The sequence below is a fragment of the Brachyistius frenatus genome, unplaced genomic scaffold, assembly GCF_029030835.1.
Source record: "Brachyistius frenatus isolate BFR_SWC_R1_liver_20210118 unplaced genomic scaffold, ASM2903083v1 Contig_20, whole genome shotgun sequence".
Classification (NCBI taxonomy): Eukaryota; Metazoa; Chordata; class Actinopteri; family Embiotocidae; genus Brachyistius; species Brachyistius frenatus.
In genome coordinates this window covers 2100197-2120434 of record NW_027210619.1, presented here as the reverse complement: position 1 = coordinate 2120434, position 20238 = coordinate 2100197, and the positions used below count along the sequence as shown (strand labels likewise).

The window sequence follows — 20238 nt, the reverse complement described above, 5'->3', positions numbered from 1 at the left end:
TTGTCTCGTTTTATCCCTGACATGTTTGTTTTACATATACATTTTTTTGAATTGACTATTCGCTATTGCATCTGAAAAAAGACAACTTTTTCAATTAAACGTCAATCAAATCATTACATTTTACCATTTTGAGCTCTGTATTAAATGTTTTATTGAATGCACCATTAACATGTTCCATCCTCATTTTTGTCCCTCGGCAGCAGGTGTCCGTCCGTCCGGCTGTCTGACCCATTCTTGTGAACGCTATTAATCAGGAATACTTGGAGGGGATTTTCCCACATCTAGCCCAAACGTTCACTCGGACTCAAAGATGAAGTGATTCAAATTTACAAGTCAAAGGTCACTGTGACCTCACAAAACACATCTGTGGCCATAAATGAAGAATTCATGATGCTTATTATGACAAAATGTCACACAAATGTCGGGTAGAAGGAATTGATGACTTTTTTATATTCAAGAGGTCAAAGGTCAACGCCACTGAGACATAATGTTCTGCAAAAACACATACTTGGTTTTAAGTCAATGCCATAACTCAGGAACAGAAGGGGAGACCATAATTCACATCCGAATCCGTGACACTAATGTTGGGTGTCCACCTTGAAATTGTGGTCACTGTATAGATCTTTGCTGTCGGGTCAAAGATGTGCGTGAGGGTCGTACTTTCTTTGCAGCAAAATGCTTATTTGAAGCATTGTCCACTGTCATGGCAACAACTTTGTGTTCCATCTGATTTGTTGGCCAAATTCCTGTGAAGTCTTCACTACATATATTACATGAGTTTGGACAGACATGGATCTAAACTGTAACTTGACTGGTTGGTGGAGGCAAACAATTACAAGGCTGTAATTCTAGTTTTCCAGATGGAAAACGAGTTATTTATGAGAACTCTCATTGGTCTTACAGAGGAATTTACAGTTTGAAGGAGTTGGATAATCTTTACTTCCTGCTCTTAATGCCGAACAGTGATCAGCAAATTGTATGTCTTTTTTTTTTTTTTTTTTTTCTGTTGTCATGAAATCTACTTCCGGTGTATTTCATTGTTTCATGTGACAAATGGATCAATCAAATTCGGTAAGTCCTCCCATCGGGACCGACCAATCAGATTGTCTCAGACAAAAATAAATAAACTTCAGTCACACAGTCGACCAAATCGGCTCTGATTTAAAGCAGAAACTAATCTCAACCTTTTATCACCTTCATCGGCTATTTCATTATTTTCTGAAAGATTTGCTCAAATGTTTTACTACCCAACAGTTTTAAAGCGCCACACAGGATGCTTCTCTACTATCTGGTGAGTAAATCGTTGAATGTGCCTTTAGTTCAGCTACTTTAAAGTGTTCACTCTGTAGGCCAATTATCTTTTTCAGTGATATACGAACTGCCATTACATCCCGTTGTTAATTGAATTTCTTAAACGGGATTAGAATATAACTAATATAGTTTTCTTGCATCTCTAGTTAGAGACTCGACTTGGACACAGCGGGTTTTTAAAGACATGAAAACCCTCAAAATTCATCCTAAATGCGCAAAAACTCTTCTTTCGCACGAGAACCCCCTTAAATATCCATTCAGGCTATCTAAAGTGGTTATTTATTGTCCCAGTCTTCCTGTAGTCACAGGACACAGATCGTTTTAGTCAACTTAAAGTGATTAGATACGTTAATAACTGAAGTAAAAGCAGAGACAGACGCAGCTTAATGTTTCTGCTGACGTATTTTTGTTCCTCGTGGAAAAATGTCCAGTACATATCTTAACGTTTCTCTCTGGGAATCTATAATATATATATATATATATTTTACATATCTGAGCTTAACCTTAAAACCCAGTTTCTCCAACATTTAAAAGAACTTCTAGGAGAGTTGAATTAAAAAAAAAATAAAGACGTCAGACTGCAGGTGCACCAGTGGTAAAAAAACAACAACAACAGAAACACCACAGTCAAAACAAGATTTCTGAAGCGTTTGAAGTCCCAATTGTAAAAAAAAAAAAAAAAAAACAGCTTTGAAGATGAGGGCTCAAATGTTATTTGAGGTTAAAAGAGAGAGAGAAAAAAACCCGATGAGATTTAAAATATGTAAACTAAGGACATTCCCAACTCAAAAGGTTTATTTTTAAGTCATTTTGATCGGTTGAAAACACAAATGAAAATGAGCATAGAAAGTGCTAGATTATTAATGTGTAGAATTTGGGATAATTTTCAATATAAGCTTTGACTCGTTTGAAAAAAACACTCACTTTTAACAGTTGGGTCTATTTGGAGGCTTTTGTTCTGACTCAAGAGTTCATGTTTACTGAAAAATCCCCATATCATTATGAGTCGATGTGATAATGTTAATTATCTACTGGTTGAGTGTTATGCCCCGGCATTATTAATTGAACATTTGAGCCCCATCATTTAGGTTTATTAACTTGACCATTAACTAAGCTTGTTGGTTGATTAATTAATTCAAAGTCATCTTATTGCCTACCTAAGTTTTGTCAAACCAGCTGAGTTAAATAGCTGCTGTATACTTGAGAAAACAATTTCAACAACCTTAATACATCAGGTTAATCCCATGGATGGACCAAATAACATAGATTTCTTACAGCAGCAGCTGTTGAAGCCAAATATTTTCTGGAGTCACTACACATCTGTGGGGCTTCTCTCAGACAGACTGGAATTGTTTTTAATGGAAGAAAAACAAACCATGACATATATATACCAAGTTTCCATCATATCTTACGTCTTCAAACGACAACGTTTCTTATGTAAAAGGAACTTATTTTCACAAGTTCTGAAGTGGTCTGAAAATTAAAAAAATTAGACATTCTTACTCAAATTAAAAATAAATTAACATATTATATACATTCAGTAAACTACATAAGATGAGTTGATTTGACTAGTTTCCTGTGTGATGTTTAACAATGTCCCATGATCTGCACTGTGAGAGTCAAACATCTTTATAAATCTTGTTCAGAAGCTTAAACAAGCTTCAAAAAGTGTCAAAGCTATAAGAACATTCTGACATTTTTGTAGGATATTTGCTCATAAAGTGTAAATAACTAAACTCAATGCACCAACATTGCTGAGTCTCATCCAACAGGCAGCCAAGCTAAGCCCCTGTTTTTCAGTCTTAAATCATATTAAACAAGATTGCATCGATGTGCTGTGTCCATTTCAGGCTGGTTGCTACAAAAGGCATCAAAGTTCCTCGCCGGGAATTCCTGAAAGTCAACGTTCAAAACACCTGGTGAGTAGTTATTTGAGTCATTTTCTCATATTTTCAGTCGGTACAGTTGTTGCAATAGAACTAACGCCCATCCAGTGACGACATCATGAACTACCTGCTGGAGCGCATCCCACCACCTCGTCCAGGTCTGCCGCGACCCCGCTTCTCCCTCTACCTCTCCTCCCAGCTCCAGTATGGCGTCATTGTGGTCTACCACCAGCAGTGTACTATTCTCCTGGGTAAGAAAGCATGCACAGACTAGAAGACAGGGAGACGAGAGTGTACTGGTGCTGATGTTGAACTTTGTGTCCTCTCAGAGGAACTTTATTCTGTCGTGGGCCAGCTGCATAAAAAGTGGAGGAAATCGCAGAAAATTGATATGGATGACCACAGCAGGTGAGAACAGGTGTTTCAAATGTCACACATTTGATAACCCCTGTTTCCTGCTGCTGAGCCTCCTGTTTTCTTCCAGACAAGCTCAGGTCCTGCCAGATGCTCTGTCTCTCCTGGAGGAGGCAGAAGGAGCTCCTGACCCTCTGTTTGGAGCGATGTACTTGCAGGATGCCATTCCCAGTCCCACTACACTGATACAGTCAGCTGAAAACACAGGAATGACAGTAAGTTAGATTACAGTTAGCAGACATTTGTAAGTGGTGATAAAGCTGGAAATGATTTAAATAGATGTACTGATATAAAGTAAACATAATCTTACTGCTTCTCAGATGAGTTGGGAGTTGAGAGAAGCATCTCCTGAGCATCCTGAACTGAGGAGTCCAGCTGCTGCTGCTGCTGCTGCTGCTGCAGCTGCAACAGAAGGCGGTAAGACGATTTGGTGTGCCGTAATGAAATGATAATAATGAAATAATGTCTTCAGGACGCTGGGCCATTGCAGTCATAAAAAATAGGATGCACTCTCAAGAAACACCCATAAATATAACTCTTGAAATGATAAATTAACTGCCAGATAGATCAAATGTGTCTCAAAAAGGTGAAATTTAAAACCTGTTAACAATAAATTGTTATATTTTCAGGATTTGCCAATATTTCATGCATTTTTCTTAGTCTTTGTTGCATCTTTTAAACATACAAGTTATTGTCCTGGTAGCACAAACTGTAAGTCTGACGATAATCACTCATAAACATTCTTTCACTATTCATACCCTCAAATGCATCATAAAAATATAAGAAATTGAACTATCGCACTCTCTATTTACATGTAAAATATATATATAGATATATTATATGTACAGCATGGCAGGCTGTGTGCAGTAATGGGCACAGAAACACTAATGAACAGAGCTCAGAGAGCAAATCAAGGCAGAAATACAGACCGGAGAGAAATTATAAATCAGTGCAAGCGAGTCAGGAAGTGTTACACAGCCAGATTTCCCTGGCAGAAGAGATCACTTTAACTTCTACTTGATTAGTTGCATCCTCTCCTGCTGGCTTCATTTGATTGTGTCGCTGTTGAAGTTGCATCTTGTTATTAGTGTCATCCAATGTGTTTTCTGCAGGCATAACTGCATCTCCAGAGAGCATCACTCTGACAGAGACGGAGCCTGTCACCATCCCCACTCCAGAGGTATGGCTGTTCAAACAAACGCATGTAAAGACATTCAAATTTAGAATCTAATTTCTTCCTCTCATTGTCAGTTTGAAGGTGCAGAGCTTGCTGATGAACATCTAGATATTATTGACTTCCTGTTGGCCGAAACAGATGACTTTCCAGAAGGTGTGTGGCAAAACTAAGAACTTTCAGGCAGTTTTAAAGACAGAGGTTAGAAGGAGAGAGGTTTGCTTGTTATTCATCCTTTAACATTTTCTAACAGAGAATTTGGAGAGACCACGAGAGGAAGTGACAGCAGGGGAGCAAGAAAGAAAGATAGAAAGAGAAGAAGGAGAGGAAGTGACCGCGTTGGAGCAAGAAAGAGAGATAAAAAGAGAAGAAGGAGAGGAAGTGATCGCGTTGGAGCAAGAAAGAGAGATAAAAAGAGAAGAAGGAGAGGAAGTGACCGCGTTGGAGCAAGAAAGAGCGATAGAAAGAGAAGAAGGAGAGGAAGTGACCGCGTTGGAGCAAGAAAGAGAGATAGAAAGAGAAGAAGGAGAGGAAGTGACCGCGGAGCAAGGAGCAAGAAAGAAGGAGATAGAAAGAAAGAAGGAGAGGAAGTGATCGCGTTGGAGCAAGAAAGAGAGATAGAAAGAGAAGAAGGAGAGGAAGTGACCGCGTTGGAGCAAGAAAGAGAGATAGAAAGAGAAGAAGGAGAGGAAGTGACCGCGTTGGAGCAAGAAAGAGAGATAGAAAGAGAAGAAGGAGAGGAAGTGACCGCGTTGGAGCAAGAAAGAGAGATAGAAAGAGAAGAAGGAGAGGAAGACCTGGAGAAAGATAGAAAAAAGGAGATCACAGGATCCACTCTTGAGTAAATTACCTACAGTCATTACACAAAAACACAAACACACACAGATCTACTGACTGTGTTTCCGCCTGTATCAGATTGCAGCCCACGACTGTCGCCAGTGAAGATGCCACATTGTTGCCTCAGGAGGAGCCAGGCCAGGCTGTGGAGGAGGCCAAACCCCCCATAGACCAGCTCACCCCCGTGTCTGTGCCCGGCATCCCCTCCCCACCCACTGCAGCAAGGGAACGAGAAAGAAGTCCGAGAAGTGTCGAGTTAGAGGTGCTGGCTTGGGTGGTTTTAGTTCAAAAGACAGAATATTTTATATAAAAAGAGACCTTTTATCAAGATTTTACATAATAAAGTTAATCAAATTTGTTTAAAAACGTCCATCTAGCCAAGTCGACTGGATGGACTTTAATGTTGTGGATAACCACCTGCCAGAAAATATTTTGCAGCCACCATCTTGGCTGCATGCGATTCTCCACGTCTCTCCATCAGCTCCATAATGTCAACGCGATAATAAAGGCACAAAATTGTCCCCAAAAATGTCAAAAGCTGTTCTTACCAATCACTTATAATGAATCAATAAAAGGATTGATGAAGCCATTTGTAACATTTTACAAATTTATAAAGTGCAACCCACTAATAAATGTATTTCTCACACTCCTCCCACCACCAGAATGTGCCTCCTCCAGAGAAGAGGAGGAGGAGGAGGAGGAGGCAGCTGATCTTCTACGACCCCGAGACGCAGATCCGCCAGGAGGAGCTGCAGCAGCAGATCAACGACCCTCTGGTTGAGACCAGATGTCAGCCTCTCCACCCGCCTTCCTCTCAGAGGAGCCATCCTGCTGCTGCGCTCTTCAACAACCCTTGTAGCTGTCAGTAACACACCTGTTAAAAAAAACCCACTGCAACGCACCCTCACATTTATACAAAAACATCTGATAAAGGCTCTGCTCACTGACACCCACACAGGTGTCTTCAGATATTCTCTACTGGGGCTGACGTTGGGTCGAGTTGTGAATCTACTCCGTTTTTCTATTATGGCCATTTTCCAATTACAGTAATACTAAGCTGCAGCCTTCTTCTAGTCTGGTTTCCTGTGAAACAACTCGGAGTGGAATTGATTAGAAGCCTCTAATCTTCTCAGAAATATTTTTTTTTTTTTTTTTAATGCTGTTGCCTCTTAATTTTTCTCTTAATTATTTAACTGATGTAAAGTGAAACACATTAAATCTCTAATTCTACCCTTCCGTCACCCCCTCCTCTCACACACACACACACACACACACACACACACACACACACACACACACACACACACACACACACACACACACACACACACACACACACACACACACACACACACACACACACACACACACACACACACACACACACACACACACACACACACACTTCTCATATTCTGCAGCTACTGAAGGACCTTACTCAAGTAATCTTTTCAAAAATAAACAATGAAGCTGTTTCCCCCCACAGTCTTGCCTGAAGAAGTTCAGTTTCTATGGAGACAGGCTGCAACCATCACGCCTGTCTTGAGTATGAACCTGTGGGTCGTGGAGAGAGGGCCCGAGTCCACCGACTCTGAAAGAGAGCGGGAGATGATGGAGGTGGCCCAAACAGAGGAGGGCAGAGTGGAGCTCAGCCCCAAGGAGGTTTGTTTGTTTGTTTGTGTAGTGGTGAAAAGGATATCTGTCAGGTCTTTCTGAGCAGGTTGAAGATGGGAAAAGTCACCAGATTATTAACCTGTTCTTGTACCTGTGTGTGAATACAGGTCCCAAGACAAGTGACAGAATCAGAGATGTATGAGTTTTCAGGTAAAATGTTTTCTGGAAAATAACGTGATGAATGAAATTCATAACTAAATGAAATGAGACACTTTTAATGTGGTTCACTGGGGACAGTTTGTGTCTGTGTTCACCATGTTGTCTACAACGTGTTTGGCATTCAGTTACATTTGGCACAAGCCGAAGTGTTTTGTACATTTACAGGGGTGAGGCAGAGGTCAGATGTCGGGTTAGGCGTGTATCACTTGTGATTAAAGATTACGGCAAGCCTCTGGGGAATGATTATAAGAAAGTGCAATGTCCTCTAACGTGTGTGTGTGTGTGTGTGTGTGTGTGTGTGTGTGTGTGTGTGTGTGTGTGTGTGTGTGTGTGTGTGTGTGTGTGTGTGTGTGTGTGTGTGTGTGTGTGTGTGTGTGTGTGTGTGTGTGTGTGTGTGTGTGTGTCCAGCTGAGGATATACTGACACTGGAGGGCTCTGACCAAAAGGAGCTGTCTCGTGAGATCTCCCCTATTTGGACATCGGACAAAGAAGTGTAGGTAACAGAGACAGATCTCTGAAAGTGTGTGGTTGAAGTCACACTTAAATGCATGTTGCACACGTGTGTGTTGGCAGGTCCCCCGTCTCCAAGCCTGTTTCTATAATGACGGACATCCCAGAGGTGGCGGATGAGTTGCTTGGGAAAGAAGTGGCAGAGTCTCCAGGGTAACCATTTCTAACCCCTAAAAACTCTGCGATGAGGATGTGGTTTTGCCCAGTTTTTAAAAAAAATGTTTCTTACGATTTGGAGATTGGTTTGCTGTTTTGTGTTTGTGTGCATCCAGGTTGGTGCCAGAGGTGGCTGAGCACGAAGTGGCTCCTGTACCCGTTCAGTCTCTTTTGCCACCAGAGGCCGACCGCAAAACTGTCAGCGACATGCTTCTGAAGCTGCTGGGTAAGGAGGACGTTTCACTTATTGTCCCATTAGTCATGATGAAATTGAGTCAAAGGGAAAGTTTGCCATTGTTGATGGTAAATGAAGTCAATTGAAGCACTAAATTCCTCAGTGTGTCTTATATTGAGTGAGAAAGTTGAAGTTACTTTAAGTTGTCCTGCTTGTGGAGCCATAAACAAAATAATAATAATCAGCCAGACGATGTCGTCTGCACAGAGCAACAGAGAGGAAAGAAGCTAGTTATTCACCAGGAATCTACTGATCATATACAGTACAATAATGTTAGCAGCTATTGTGAAGACAAACAACACAACATTGTCAAAAAAAACCCTGCTAGTTTCAGTCGTCTTTTCCAGTTTGTTGTAGTTTGTTGTCCTGAAAAAGGTCTCCAGCACACCTCTGTTCAAGTGAGGAGTAAAACATTCATGTATAGTAACACACACTCGGCTCTCTGGGTCGGCATCGATGACAGCATCCGACGAAAACTGCCCGAACTGAAATTCATAGCAGCAGAATGATTTCTGATGAACACTGTGAAATGTATCCTCGTCCACAACATCCTCTGCACTCATATCTTGGGGATGTTGTTGTAAACGTAGCTTGTCGCAGTGCAAGCGAAGACGACAAGGTTTTATTTTGTTCTTGAGCGAACCACAGAGCGTACCGTTGCAACCCAGACAACTCAATTAGCCCGACGTGCCTTTACACGTCAAACAATATCACCAGTGCCAGAAGAATAACTGATTTGCAAGAGGACATGACTGGCAAGGACAATCCAGGAGCTGAGCTGCAGAGAGCAAACAGCGGCTGGTGATGGCCTTCCATGCCAACAGAAACTAAATCAGGAATTTCAGCAGCTGCTTCCCAGAGACACGGGGAACATTAACAAAAACTGTCCTCCACGTCATATCCCTGATTCAGTTAACTAGAGATAAGGTTGAAAATAGGCAAATCGGTCCTTTAATGTTACATCGCCAACAAATGATCTCATAGTAATGAATTTCAGTTTAGAGAAAGGCTGAGTCATGTCTTTGAAAATACCAGATGGAGTCATCAGTTTAACAAACTTGTGGTTCGTGTACAGAAGTTCATAGAGAAATGATTTAGACAGTTCTTCATGCCATGTGCTATTATTCTCATATTTTTATGACTATGATCTTTCTGTGTTTGTTGTCTTCAAGATACTGAGCATGCTAAACCTGGTGTGTGTGTGTGTGTGTGTGTGTGTGTGTGTGTGTGTGTGTGTGTGTGTGTGTGTGTGTGTGTGTGTGTGTGTGTGTGTGTGTGTGTGTGTGTGTGTGTGTGTGTGTGTGTGTGTGTGTATGTGTGTCCAGCTGAGGATATACTGACACTGGAGGGCTCTGACCAAAAGGAGCTGTCTCGTGAGATCTCCCCTATTTGGACATCGGACAGAGAAGTGTAGGTAAAAGAGACAGATCTCTGAAAGTGTGTGGTTGAAGTCACACTTAAATGCATGTTGCACACGTGTGTGTTGGCAGGTCCCCCGTCTCCAAGCCTGTTTCTATAATGACGGACATCCCAGAGGTGGCGGATGAGTTGCTTGGGAAAGAAGTGGCAGAGTCTCCAGGGTAACCATTTCTAACCCCTAAAAACTCTGCGATGAGGATGTGGTTTTGCCCAGTTTAAAAAAAAAATGTTTCTTACGATTTGGAGATTGGTTTGCTGTTTTGTGTTTGTGTGCATCCAGGTTGGTGCCAGAGGTGGCTGAGCACGAAGTGGCTCCTGTACCCTTTCAGTCTCTTGTGCCACCAGAGGCCGACCGCAAAACTGTCAGCAACATGTTTCTGAAGCTGCTGGGTAAGGAGGACGTTTCACTTATTGTCCCATTAGTCATGATGAAATTGAGTCAAAGGGAAAGTTTGCCATTGTTGATGGTAAATGAAGTCAATTGAAGCACTAAATTCCTCAGTGTGTCTTATATTGAGTGAGAAAGTTGAAGTTACTTTAAGTTGTCCTGCTTGTGGAGCCATAAACAAAAAAACAATAATCAGCCAGACGATGTCGTCTGCACAGAGCAACAGAGAGGAAAGAAGCTGGTTATTCACCAGGAATCTACTGATCATATACAGTACAATAATGTTAGCAGCTATTGTGAAGACAAACAACACAACATTGTCAAAAAAAACCCTGCTAGTTTCAGTCGTCTTTTCCAGTTTGTTGTAGTTTGTTGTCCTGAAAAAGGTCTCCAGCACACCTCTGTTCAAGTGAGGAGTAAAACATTCATGTATAGTAACACACACTCGGCTCTCTGGGTCGGCATTGATGACAGCATCCGACGAAAACTGCCCGAACTGAAATTCATAGCAGCAGAACGATTTCTGATGAACACTGTGAAATGTATCCTCGTCCACAACATCCTCTGCACTCATATCTTGGGGATGTTGTTGTAAACGTAGCTTGTCGCAGTGGTCCTTTAATGTTACATCGCCAACAAACGATCTCGCAACAATGAATTTCAGTTTAGAGAAAGGCTGAGTAATGTCTGAAAATAGCAGATGGAGTCATCAGTTCAACAAACTTGTGGTTCGTGTACAGAAGTTCATAGAGAAATGATTTAGACAGTTCTTCATGTGCTATTATTCTCATATTCTTATGACTGCGATCTTTCTGTGTTTGTTGTTTTCAAGATACTGAGCGTGTTAAACCTGGTGTGTGTGTGTGTGTGTGTGTGTGTGTGTGTGTGTGTGTGTGTGTGTGTGTGTGTGTGTGTGTGTGTGTGTGTGTGTGTGTGTGTGTGTGTGTGTGTGTGTGTGTGTGTGTGTGTGTGTGTGCGCGCGCGGGCAGAGAATTTATCGTCCAGGAAGCTGCAGGTGGAGCAGGACGAGCCTTATGGCGACATCTTGATTTCACCAGGATCCAACTTGGACGAGGCGTAACAGACTTTTTAGCGTGTCCACTTGTCATTCAAGTCTCATCGTGAGCCTCATGTTCTGGCATTTTCTGTGTTCACTTTCAGACAAATTCTGGATTCAGATGATATCAGACACACAAAACAGTCGTAGAAGTCAAATGTTTTGTAAAAGATCATTTCATAAGAATAGTTACCGGTGTCTCTTCCTGATATGTTTCAAATTATTTACGTTTTTAAAACATTTTACGCTGCGTTTTTAAGTAAAAAAAAAAACATTGTTTACATCATTGGTCCCTGTTATTAATACGACCAATAAGTTGCATCAACTTTATGAGATTCCAGAAAAGTATTTAAACAGTTTTTATTGTTATATTTGTGATATTTTTCATGAACTTGCCTGATGTTAGTCTGCACAGACAGAAACCTCTGCTGAAAAGGTGTGTTCCCTTGAATGTGAGCTACAAAATAAAATATTGATATGAACTCTTGTCAGTTATTTCTGTATATAAAGCATAAACTGTATATTGGAGGGTATCTGGAGTATGTAGAGCGGGACATATTGGGGTGGAGGGGTGGGGGGGTTAAGGAGGATCAAGGAGGAGAGTAAGTAAGTTGAGTGAAACTGGATCTTTCTCACCCTCCTCCTCCTCCCCCTGATCACATCTTGATTCTCCTCTGAAGACTTTCTCAGGGGGTTGTGACCTAAGTTTATTATTAGCGTCTGTCTCTGCTCTCTCTCTCTCTCTCTCTCTGTCTGTCGTCCACCTCCTGTCTTTTTGTCTCATTTCTGTCCCTCACTTTCTGTGTTTGTCTGTACATCAGCTCTTTTCCGCTGTTTGATTTGTTACTTCTATTTGTTACTTCTGAAGGTTTTTTTGTTTTTTTTACTTTGTCACTTTTTGTGGTGAGACTGCTTAAATTGTGTCTCTCCTTCAATTCTGGTTTCTGCTGACAACACTGCAGGCTATTTTTTACTTTGTCACAACTCCATGTCCTTCTGTTTTTTTCTGCGCTGTTGCTTTAATATTTAGCGTCCAGTCCTCTGTGATTTTTCTTTCCACAACTCCTGTAAGTCTTGCTGCTGCTTTATCTGCCTCTCCTTCACCTTTGTGCAACATCCCTGCATCCACTCCTGCTCCACTCATCCTCTCTGTGTAGATCTTCACCTCTGTATAATGGGAAAGACAGAGCTGTATTCTCTGTGTAAAGGTTTTGTGGACTGTGTTTGCCTCTGCCTGCCCGTGAGTATCTGCATTTTCTCTGTATGCATTTTTCATGTTCTTACAGCTCTTGTCATTCTGTCACTTGTGCATCTGCATGATTTACTTCTGACCTGATATCACCTGCGCTGTGTGTTGAGGTTGAATGCGTAAGTTGTATCTTCATTGGCTTTCTAGCAACAAATCTGCAGATTTTTTATTTTTATTTTTACTTTTTATCTGCGTCAGTGTTGTGTCTATGTTGTGGTCTGTGGCCTGCACCAAGTGTCACCTCACTTACTCACACGCTGGGCTTCTGATATTAATAACAGTCTCAGAATGTGGATGGAAATAGAGCCTCAGCTCCTCCGAACAGGCCAGAAGTCACTTGGCATTTCTTATTAACCTCCTTTAGAACAAGCTCAGCGGCCTCATTTATAACTGTTGTGTCAGCACTAAACGGGGCCTGAAAAAGGTGTACGCCACTCCCTACGCAAAAGTCGGGCTTTATAAAAACAAACTTGACGGTAAATAGTCCGTACCTGTAAGCAAACTCTGACCCATCCGTACGCACGTTTTGGAGACGGGGAAAATTGGCGACACAGACGGTGAGGTGGTGAATTGAAGCCTGATTGTAGAAATTAAATTTGACAGACAACTTGATACGTATTACGAAGCATCTCACATATTTCATTTCACTTCATATCACATCTTATTTGGACACGGGTCCATTTTATTATTAACATTCCAACCAGCAGGGTCATTTTGGCTCGTGGCCTATAATCATTCCATGAGCAACTTTGAACTGTAAATGACAGAAGCAAATCTATATCTCACATTTAATCCAACTCCAACACGTTCCTTTTCACCGCATTTACATTCCAAACGAATCATCATCCTTTGTAAAAATCCAAGATAACATGAAACAGCATCAGGTTAAAGAACTGCAGAACAGTAAATATGTTTCTCATATTGTGGACATATAGTTTAATGCAGTTGTTGTGTGTAAAAGTGTTTCCACTGCGCTCTCAGGCGCGCAGAGCGCAGCGTAATGGAGACATCGCGGCGGAACTTCTATCACGTGACCACTCGCTGCGTTTCCTTTAGTTTTTGATCCCACAGCTGTGACAACCGAACAAATATGTGCTTCATATCCTCCACCTCGTCCACAAACGCCTCGAGTTCTGCCTCGGAAAAGTTATATTTCCGGGGCTCCCTCCGTTGTTTACACGATTCACCAAGAACCACTGATCCACATGGCTACTTTTATATGCATCAACCTTTATAATATGCTTTGCATTGACAATTTATGGTTGAACGTGGGCGTGTTGAAGGCGGGATATGATCTACTCGTGCACATTTCAATGTGGATTGTGATTTATAAAGGGAACATTGCGTGCAAGGGTGCGTGCGCACGGTTTAATAAATCAGAATATTATTTTTTTATGCACGCCGTGCGCATGTACACTTTTAGTATGGATCCCACACAATGTTTTACAAATGAGGCCCCAGGTCACTGGGAACAAACTTAATGCATTAATCCCGGCCCCATGAATGAAGACGTGCATAATATTGAGAACCTTCCTGTGCAGATTCAACTGAATATGTAAGTGTTTGAAAGGTGGTATGTTTGAATGCATCAGTGGCAGTCAGGTGTATGTCCAGCTGGTGACCTTTGCCCTTTCAGGCTCGGAGGTCAGATGTTACTCAATCTGTTTTTAGTTGGAGAGTGATGATTATTTGTCTTTTGCTCCAGCGGTCATGAATTTGGTTGACTTTGTTTGCAGCGGAGCAATAGCGAGGCTGCAGGCGACAACGAGCGGGACACTGAAAATGGTCACCTGATCTACAAATGTGCGGATGTCCTCGAAGACAGATGTAGGTGTCAGAGCAGCTGGAAGCGTAAGCAGCATCCGTAAAGCGCTCCATTTTTGATTCTAATCTCAATCTGTGTTACAGATGAGATAGTCGACACTTTAGGTGAAGGCACTTTTGGGAAAGTCGTGCAATGTTTGGATCACAGCAGGTAATTGTTTGATCTAAAAATGAAATCAATCGGTAGCTTGCATGGGTTATTATTATTTTTAAGCACAGTATTTAAACACAGAGGAGGAAGTCGAGTTGCCCTGAAGATTATTAAGAACCAGGAGAAGTACAGAGAAGCAGCCAAACTGGAGATCGATGTGCTGGAGAAGATCAGTGAGACGGATCCAAACAACAAACAGTGAGTCGTTTGTCATTTTATTCAGTGTTGAAATAATATTACTTGTTTAATGTGTTAATAATTGTACCTTTGGGTTTCTCTTCCCATCAGCAACTGTGTGCAGATGCTCGACTGGTTTAACTACTATGGCCATGTGTGCATCGCTTTCGAGCTGCTGTCTTTCAGCACCTTTGACTTCTTGAAATCAAACAACTTCCTGCCTTATCCAATGAACCAGATCCGAAACATGGCCCGGCAGATCTGCCACGCTGTCAGCTGTGAGTCCAATATGCATCACACCAACTGTTCAGCACCACACTATTTTTTTTCTTCTTTCTTTTCTCTTGTTCCTCTGGATCAGCGTCAGTGATGAGAGTAAGCAGGTTGCTCACAGCTGTCTGATGGAGCAGCAAACACAATATTCAGAGGGCAACTATCACCTGAGGACATGACAAATGTTCCTGATTTAACCTTTCTGTTGTCCTCGTTGTCTTTCGTGACCCAAAATGGATTTGAAAATGGGTCACGAAAGACCCGAGGACAACAAGTAGCTAGGACAGTGACTAACATTTACTTTTCGTAACTGATTAATTGATTTATATCTATAACTTGATTTATTATAATAGACAATTTCAAACTATCACAGTTTCCCAGAGCCCAAGGAGATGCACTCAAATTACTTGTTTGTTTGATCAACAGTCCAAAATCCCAAAACTGTATTGGTGAACAAAATCATTGTATACTTGAATAAAATGGCGGATGTATGTGTAGTGCTGTATGAAGTAAACAGGGAGCAATTTTGGACACAGCGTGCATCTTCAGGACTGAGTCTGTTTTTCATATTACTCTTCACGCCACTTATTTAACATTCATTTAAAACACTTGCATAATATCAGTAACCTGGTGGTTTAATTGATATTATGGCAACAAATTAGCTTTTGACTCAGACAGGGATATTTAATTAAAATTGTATCACATATAATTTTCCAAAGCAGAAGCACTCAGTAACTATTTGAGGTGCAATCACAATCAATATTAAAGCAGCAGTAGGCAAGTTGAACATCCACATTCAAAAAACCTTCATCTTCTCCTACCGCTACCTCAGACCACTCCACTTAGCCCCGCCCACCAAAGAAGCACTGGTAAACTTGAATTCAAGCCCGATCTCATAGACTACATAAAAGTGGACGTAGCTTCCGAGTCTGAAAAATAAAGCCATTGCAGAACTATCTTAAACTGCAATACCACTAAAGACCACTAGAGGTTGGCTCCAAAAAGCCTCTGGCTCTATAGACTCCCATTTAAGTTCCCTCATGAAATACGAAATCAATAAAAAAAAATTCCACGAGTCATTATAGTGATTTGTTAAGTCCCTCCTTCTCATTAGTTTTTTTGGCAGTTCTTCTGAAAATAATCCTATCATTCATAAGATATTATGCCTTGATTTTGCAGGTATGTCTGTTTGATTGACAGGCCTGTGGTGCAGGCAGGTTTCCGCTGTTGGTGGGTGGGAAGTTTTGTCCTCGGGTTCCCAACCAGATCGAGTGAAATCCACCGCTCACTCCTCCCCAGCTTGCCCAAATACGATCACTTCTGGCTCCGAACCGCTCCAAACTAGTAAAATGGCAGCAGAATATTCAGACGGTGTCTGTTTTTTTTTTTTTTAAACAATGTATACAGTGGTATGGGTGATCACAGACAAATATATATATATTTTTAAAGGCACCCTTCAATTACGTATTTTTAGTGATACAGTGGTAAAAATATGTTATTTCAAGCAAATTGTAATTAAGTAAAATTGCCTACTGCAGCAGCACATTCTGTCCTGTTTTTTTTTTTTAAAAATTTTTTATTAATTAAACCAACATTTTATCAGACAGAGTGGCTTCATGAGGGTATGTTTTTCCACCATCTTTTCCAGTCTCCCATAAATCGGTCATGATGTTCAACTGTTTAACCAACAAAATGTGACCAGAGGAGGGCGTCGGCTGCTGGCGAATCTCTATTTGCTTTCTTTCCTCTCCCCCTCTTCTGTCTCCCATTGCAGTTCTCCATGACAACAAGCTGACTCACACCGACCTGAAGCCCGAGAACATTCTCTTTGTCAACTCCGACTACTCCCTTGTATACAACACTGAGAAGGTCAGAAACACTGCAGCCATGAAAGCTGGGGCCTTCAGGGTGACAAGTAAACCAGGCTGTTAAATAAGCAGGGATAAGTGAAGGCAGAACAACCTGGGAGTTCGCTTTGTGTTCGCCTATTTGGATGCAAATTTGTCTCAGCCGAACTGTGAGCCATCTACATGTGTTCCCTTTATAGGCACATGCTGTATTTATCCAGAGTGATTGCGAGATGTGTTTGTTGACCTCAGAGGGACACCGTGACATGTTTCAAGAAATATTGTTTAAAAAAAACAAAAATATTTTTATTCATGGAAAACCCCATTTTATTTCAACTTGGGTCTGGTTTGGGAAATCATTGCAGTCATATTTCCTGTGTATTAAGCTTCAAACTTGCCAAAAAGAATAGTTTTTGGAAGAGAAACGGAGGCAAACACTTGAATCAGTACCCGATTAACAACCTTAACAATCCACAGACAGACTAATTGGTTCAAATTTGAACCATTAGACCTTTTTTTTTGACTTTGTGGTAAATATGCTTATTCATTTTCCTGCTAAGAATCAGCTTATCAAAGCATAAACTCTTTATACAGGGGAAAACAGCTACTCTTACACAACAAAGTCCACCAACAAGAATTTAATCGGTTCACTAATCGAGATGTTAAATATTGTTTGTTTAATTTGTAAGAAAAACTGAACCATAAAAACAAGAAGTTATTCATTTAGGAGGAGTTATACACTGAGCGGTTTTTTAATTATTTTTTTTTTTTTTACACCAGGTTAGCTTAGTTTCAGCTATGCTAGCTGGCTGCTGGTAGTAGATTCGTATTTACTGATATACATTTACTATATAAGAGATTTATACCAACATACTGGATGTGCACACTTTCAGTTTGTCTGAGCACTCAAGAGTCTTTCCCAGATTTCATTGTGGGTACATGTTTCCATGTTTCCCAGCCTTTGCATTTTTTGTTCACAGCGTTATTGTAAGCAATGGGAACGATGGCAGAGCTACCAAAATGAGAAATAAACTGACAAAACTTTAGAGACTGGTCAGTTTTTCTGTCTGCCCTCCATTTAGAAGTGCAATGAAAGGAGACTAAATGACACCACAGTGCGGCTTGTTGACTTTGGCAGCGCCACCTTTGACCACGAACACCACTCTGTCGTCGTCTCCACGCGTCACTACCGAGCCCCGGAGGTCATACTGGGTAAGAGATGTCGATTTATCCTGGAGAGGAACCAGGGGCTGTTTGTCTTGTTTGGTTGGTGACGAAGCTCTTTCCTCTCCCACAGAGTTGGGATGGAGTCACCCGTGTGATGTGTGGAGCATCGGCTGCATCCTGTGTGAATACTACGAAGGCTTCACACTGTTCCAGGTCACATGTGCAGCATGTTCAAAGAGGGATGATATTAATCTCGTTGTTTTGGTCTTCACGTGTTCATCTGTTCACTTACAGACTCATGACAACAAGGAACATCTTGCCATGATGGAGAGAATACAGGGACCAATTCCTCAGAGAATGATTCGGAAGAGCAGGTAAAACACTTCTGGCCCTTCTTACTGTAAAACATAAACACTTATACCAGACACCATCTACTTAGACTATTTTTCTCTTCTCAGAAAGCAGAAGTATTTCCACCGTGGCCGTCTAGATTGGAACGAGGGCTCCAAGGCCGGACGTTACGTTAAATCCAAGTGCAAACCGTTGAGGGTGAGCTGAGGCGAGTGCAAACATTCAGCTATCAGTTTACCCCTTGAATGACATACTCTCTGGTTTTGCAGAAGTACTTGTTGTCACATGGGACAGAACACCACCAGTTTTTCGATCTCTTGGAGAGGATGTTGGAGTACGAGCCCTCAAAACGTATCTCTCTTCCCTCCGCTCTGCACCACCCCTTCTTCCTGCCCCTTCATCATTCGGGAAGGAGTCAGGTCTGGAGAAACAGCTCTGATATGAGCAGATGACCCTTAGAAGACACTTTGAAGTATGTACCAGTGGGTTTGAAAGTTTGAGTTCAGTTGCCACAAATCATGCATATTTTACATTTCAGTCAGGAGGGACTAATTCAATTTAGCAGGAAATTAATATATCCACAATTTAATTCATTTATTTAACATAGTGTGTACAAAGAAAGTTGAAAAGATACTAAAGAGTCTTTACTAATTAAGCCCTTTAGCTGAGGCAAATTTCTGACATCAGCCTTGAAAAATACCCAAATTCAATCAGCCACACTTCTCAAGCCAAACTGAACAACCTTGGGCTCTACAGATAAGAGTCACTCGGGAGACTTTTAAAATATAATAAGTCTCCTTGTCTCCATCACTAGGACAGTGAGATTTGAAAAAATAAAAATAAAGGGACATTTTTACTTCTGCCTTATCCAAATTTTTGCCTAATGAGGTCTGTACAGTGATGGTGGTAAATGAATCGTTGACGTCGATGGGTGGGATGTGCAGCTGGATTGCTAAAGAGCTCTCTGGAAGGACACATGTTGACATGTTGACAGTGGTTTGAGGGAAGCTGAAGATAAGTGGCTGAAGGTTTAAACCTGTATAACATTCATTTAGCACATACTTCCTCCCAAAAGGACATCTAAATGTTTTTGCTGACCATGTTTTAATGCATGTTTCCGGCTTCCTGTGTTCTCCATTCGTTTCTGTATTGCATGAAAATCAAATAGAAGACTATCAAAATGTTTTAAAATCATTGCATATTTATACATTTTACTGTAGACTTAAGTGAACAGTATGAACCATTTGAGATCAGAAACAATCTTTCAATTTTGGCCATAATTAAAGGACACTTGGTCTTTTTGGTTTGAAATTCAAGCGAGTTTTAGTCTGCTTGTAGATTTTCATATACTTCAAAAATAAATGGAAAAACTAGAGAAGAAATGTATCCTTAAAACAGCAGAAACATGGTTTGAAAATAAATTATCTAAAAAATATACTTGAATGGGGGTAAATAGTTTAAAACATGCAAACCCACAGGTGTAGTCCTCTAAAGACTGAGATGCAAGTAGAGGAAATTTGCACCAACTTGAAATTTAAAACAAAACAAAAAATAAAGTGTCTCTAAAATTTAGAGGAAATGTTCAGTAAATAGAAAACCTGAAGGGATATGATCCTTTAACACAATATTTTTTAGTTTTGTGCTCTCAGTCACTTAATAACAATAATTTCTGTGTTTTTTGGTATAAGTTTTGTATCGAATGACATCTGCAGTCGTTTAATAAATTCAGTTCTTCAGTTCTCGCATTCTGATCGTGGCCTCTCAGTTCCTCAGCCTCAGCCAGCAAGCAGTCCAGTCCGGAGCAACACGCACACACACACACGCACACGCACACGCACACGCACACGCACACACACACACACACACACACACACACACACACACACACACACACACACACACACACACACACACACACACACACACACACAATGCCATTGACTCGCAGCCCTTCTCTGGCAACTTGATTGAGTGCAGCT

General features: G+C 41.1%; 2 protein-coding genes across 3 annotated transcripts; both read left to right on the top strand.

Moving 5' to 3' along the window:
* Positions 1-34: 34 nt before the first annotated feature.
* On the top strand, positions 35-11678 carry LOC138619415 (meiotic recombination protein REC8 homolog). The gene is made up of 21 exons (XM_069695867.1): positions 35-1291; positions 3162-3230; positions 3306-3448; positions 3527-3605; positions 3682-3826; positions 3932-4028; positions 4724-4791; positions 4863-4941; positions 5039-5319; positions 5424-5626; positions 5701-5884; positions 6285-6483; positions 7109-7284; positions 7404-7446; positions 7864-7948; positions 8029-8118; positions 8238-8347; positions 9682-9766; positions 9847-9936; positions 10056-10165; positions 11153-11678. The coding sequence occupies exons 1-21, from the start codon at positions 1236-1238 to the stop codon at positions 11242-11244; spliced, it is 2484 nt and encodes an 827-aa protein (XP_069551968.1). The 5' UTR covers positions 35-1235; the 3' UTR covers positions 11245-11678.
* A 272-nt stretch (positions 11679-11950) lies between these two features.
* Positions 11951-20000, top strand: clk2b (CDC-like kinase 2b). Of its 2 annotated transcripts, XM_069695865.1 has the most exons (12): positions 11951-12287; positions 12378-12460; positions 14206-14296; positions 14378-14444; positions 14526-14642; positions 14733-14899; positions 16669-16763; positions 17824-17953; positions 18039-18121; positions 18203-18282; positions 18367-18457; positions 18529-20000. In XM_069695865.1, the coding sequence occupies exons 2-12, from the start codon at positions 12395-12397 to the stop codon at positions 18709-18711; spliced, it is 1170 nt and encodes a 389-aa protein (XP_069551966.1). In that variant the 5' UTR covers positions 11951-12287; positions 12378-12394; the 3' UTR covers positions 18712-20000. The 2 variants fall into 2 exon arrangements, with proteins under 2 accessions (XP_069551966.1, XP_069551967.1); XM_069695866.1 differs by lacking the exons at positions 11951-12287; positions 14206-14296 and having other exon boundaries at positions 12446-12460.
* Positions 20001-20238: the final 238 nt, after the last annotated feature.